At 67.2% G+C, this 293-nt stretch overlaps 1 protein-coding gene across 1 annotated transcript in view; it reads left to right on the top strand.

Moving 5' to 3' along the window:
- Window positions 1-8: 8 nt before the first annotated feature.
- Window positions 9-293, top strand: part of LOC104510660 (E3 ubiquitin-protein ligase TRIM39-like) — a gene marked incomplete at its 5' end in the record, with an annotated part of 4,053 nt that continues 3,768 nt past the window's right edge. Inside the window, one exon of the mRNA XM_010152983.1 lies at window positions 9-221. Coding sequence (XP_010151285.1) covers window positions 9-221 — 213 coding nt within the window. The remainder of the gene's footprint in view (window positions 222-293) is intronic.

Below are 293 nucleotides of genomic sequence, written 5' to 3'. Positions count from 1 at the left end.
CCAACAAGCAGTTGGCCAACATCGTGGAGAGCATCCGGCAGTTGGGGTTGCGAGGGGGCCCGGGGACGGAACCGGGGACCCCGCTCTGCGCTCAGCACGACGAGCGCCTCAAGCTCTTCTGCGAGGAGGATGAGGAGGCCATCTGCGTGGTGTGCCGGGAGTCCCTGCACCACCGCCCGCACACCGTCTACCCCATCGAGGAGGTCACGCAGGTGTACAAGGTAAGGGATGTTGGGGTGCCGGGGGTCCTCGTCCTGCCCTGGTGCACCCTGCCACGTTGCGGGGGATCGGCT

This window comes from Eurypyga helias, unplaced genomic scaffold, assembly GCF_000690775.1.
Source record: "Eurypyga helias isolate BGI_N326 unplaced genomic scaffold, ASM69077v1 scaffold4136, whole genome shotgun sequence".
In the NCBI taxonomy this organism is placed as follows: domain Eukaryota; kingdom Metazoa; phylum Chordata; class Aves; order Eurypygiformes; family Eurypygidae; genus Eurypyga; species Eurypyga helias.
This window is presented reverse-complemented; position numbering and strand designations above follow the sequence as displayed.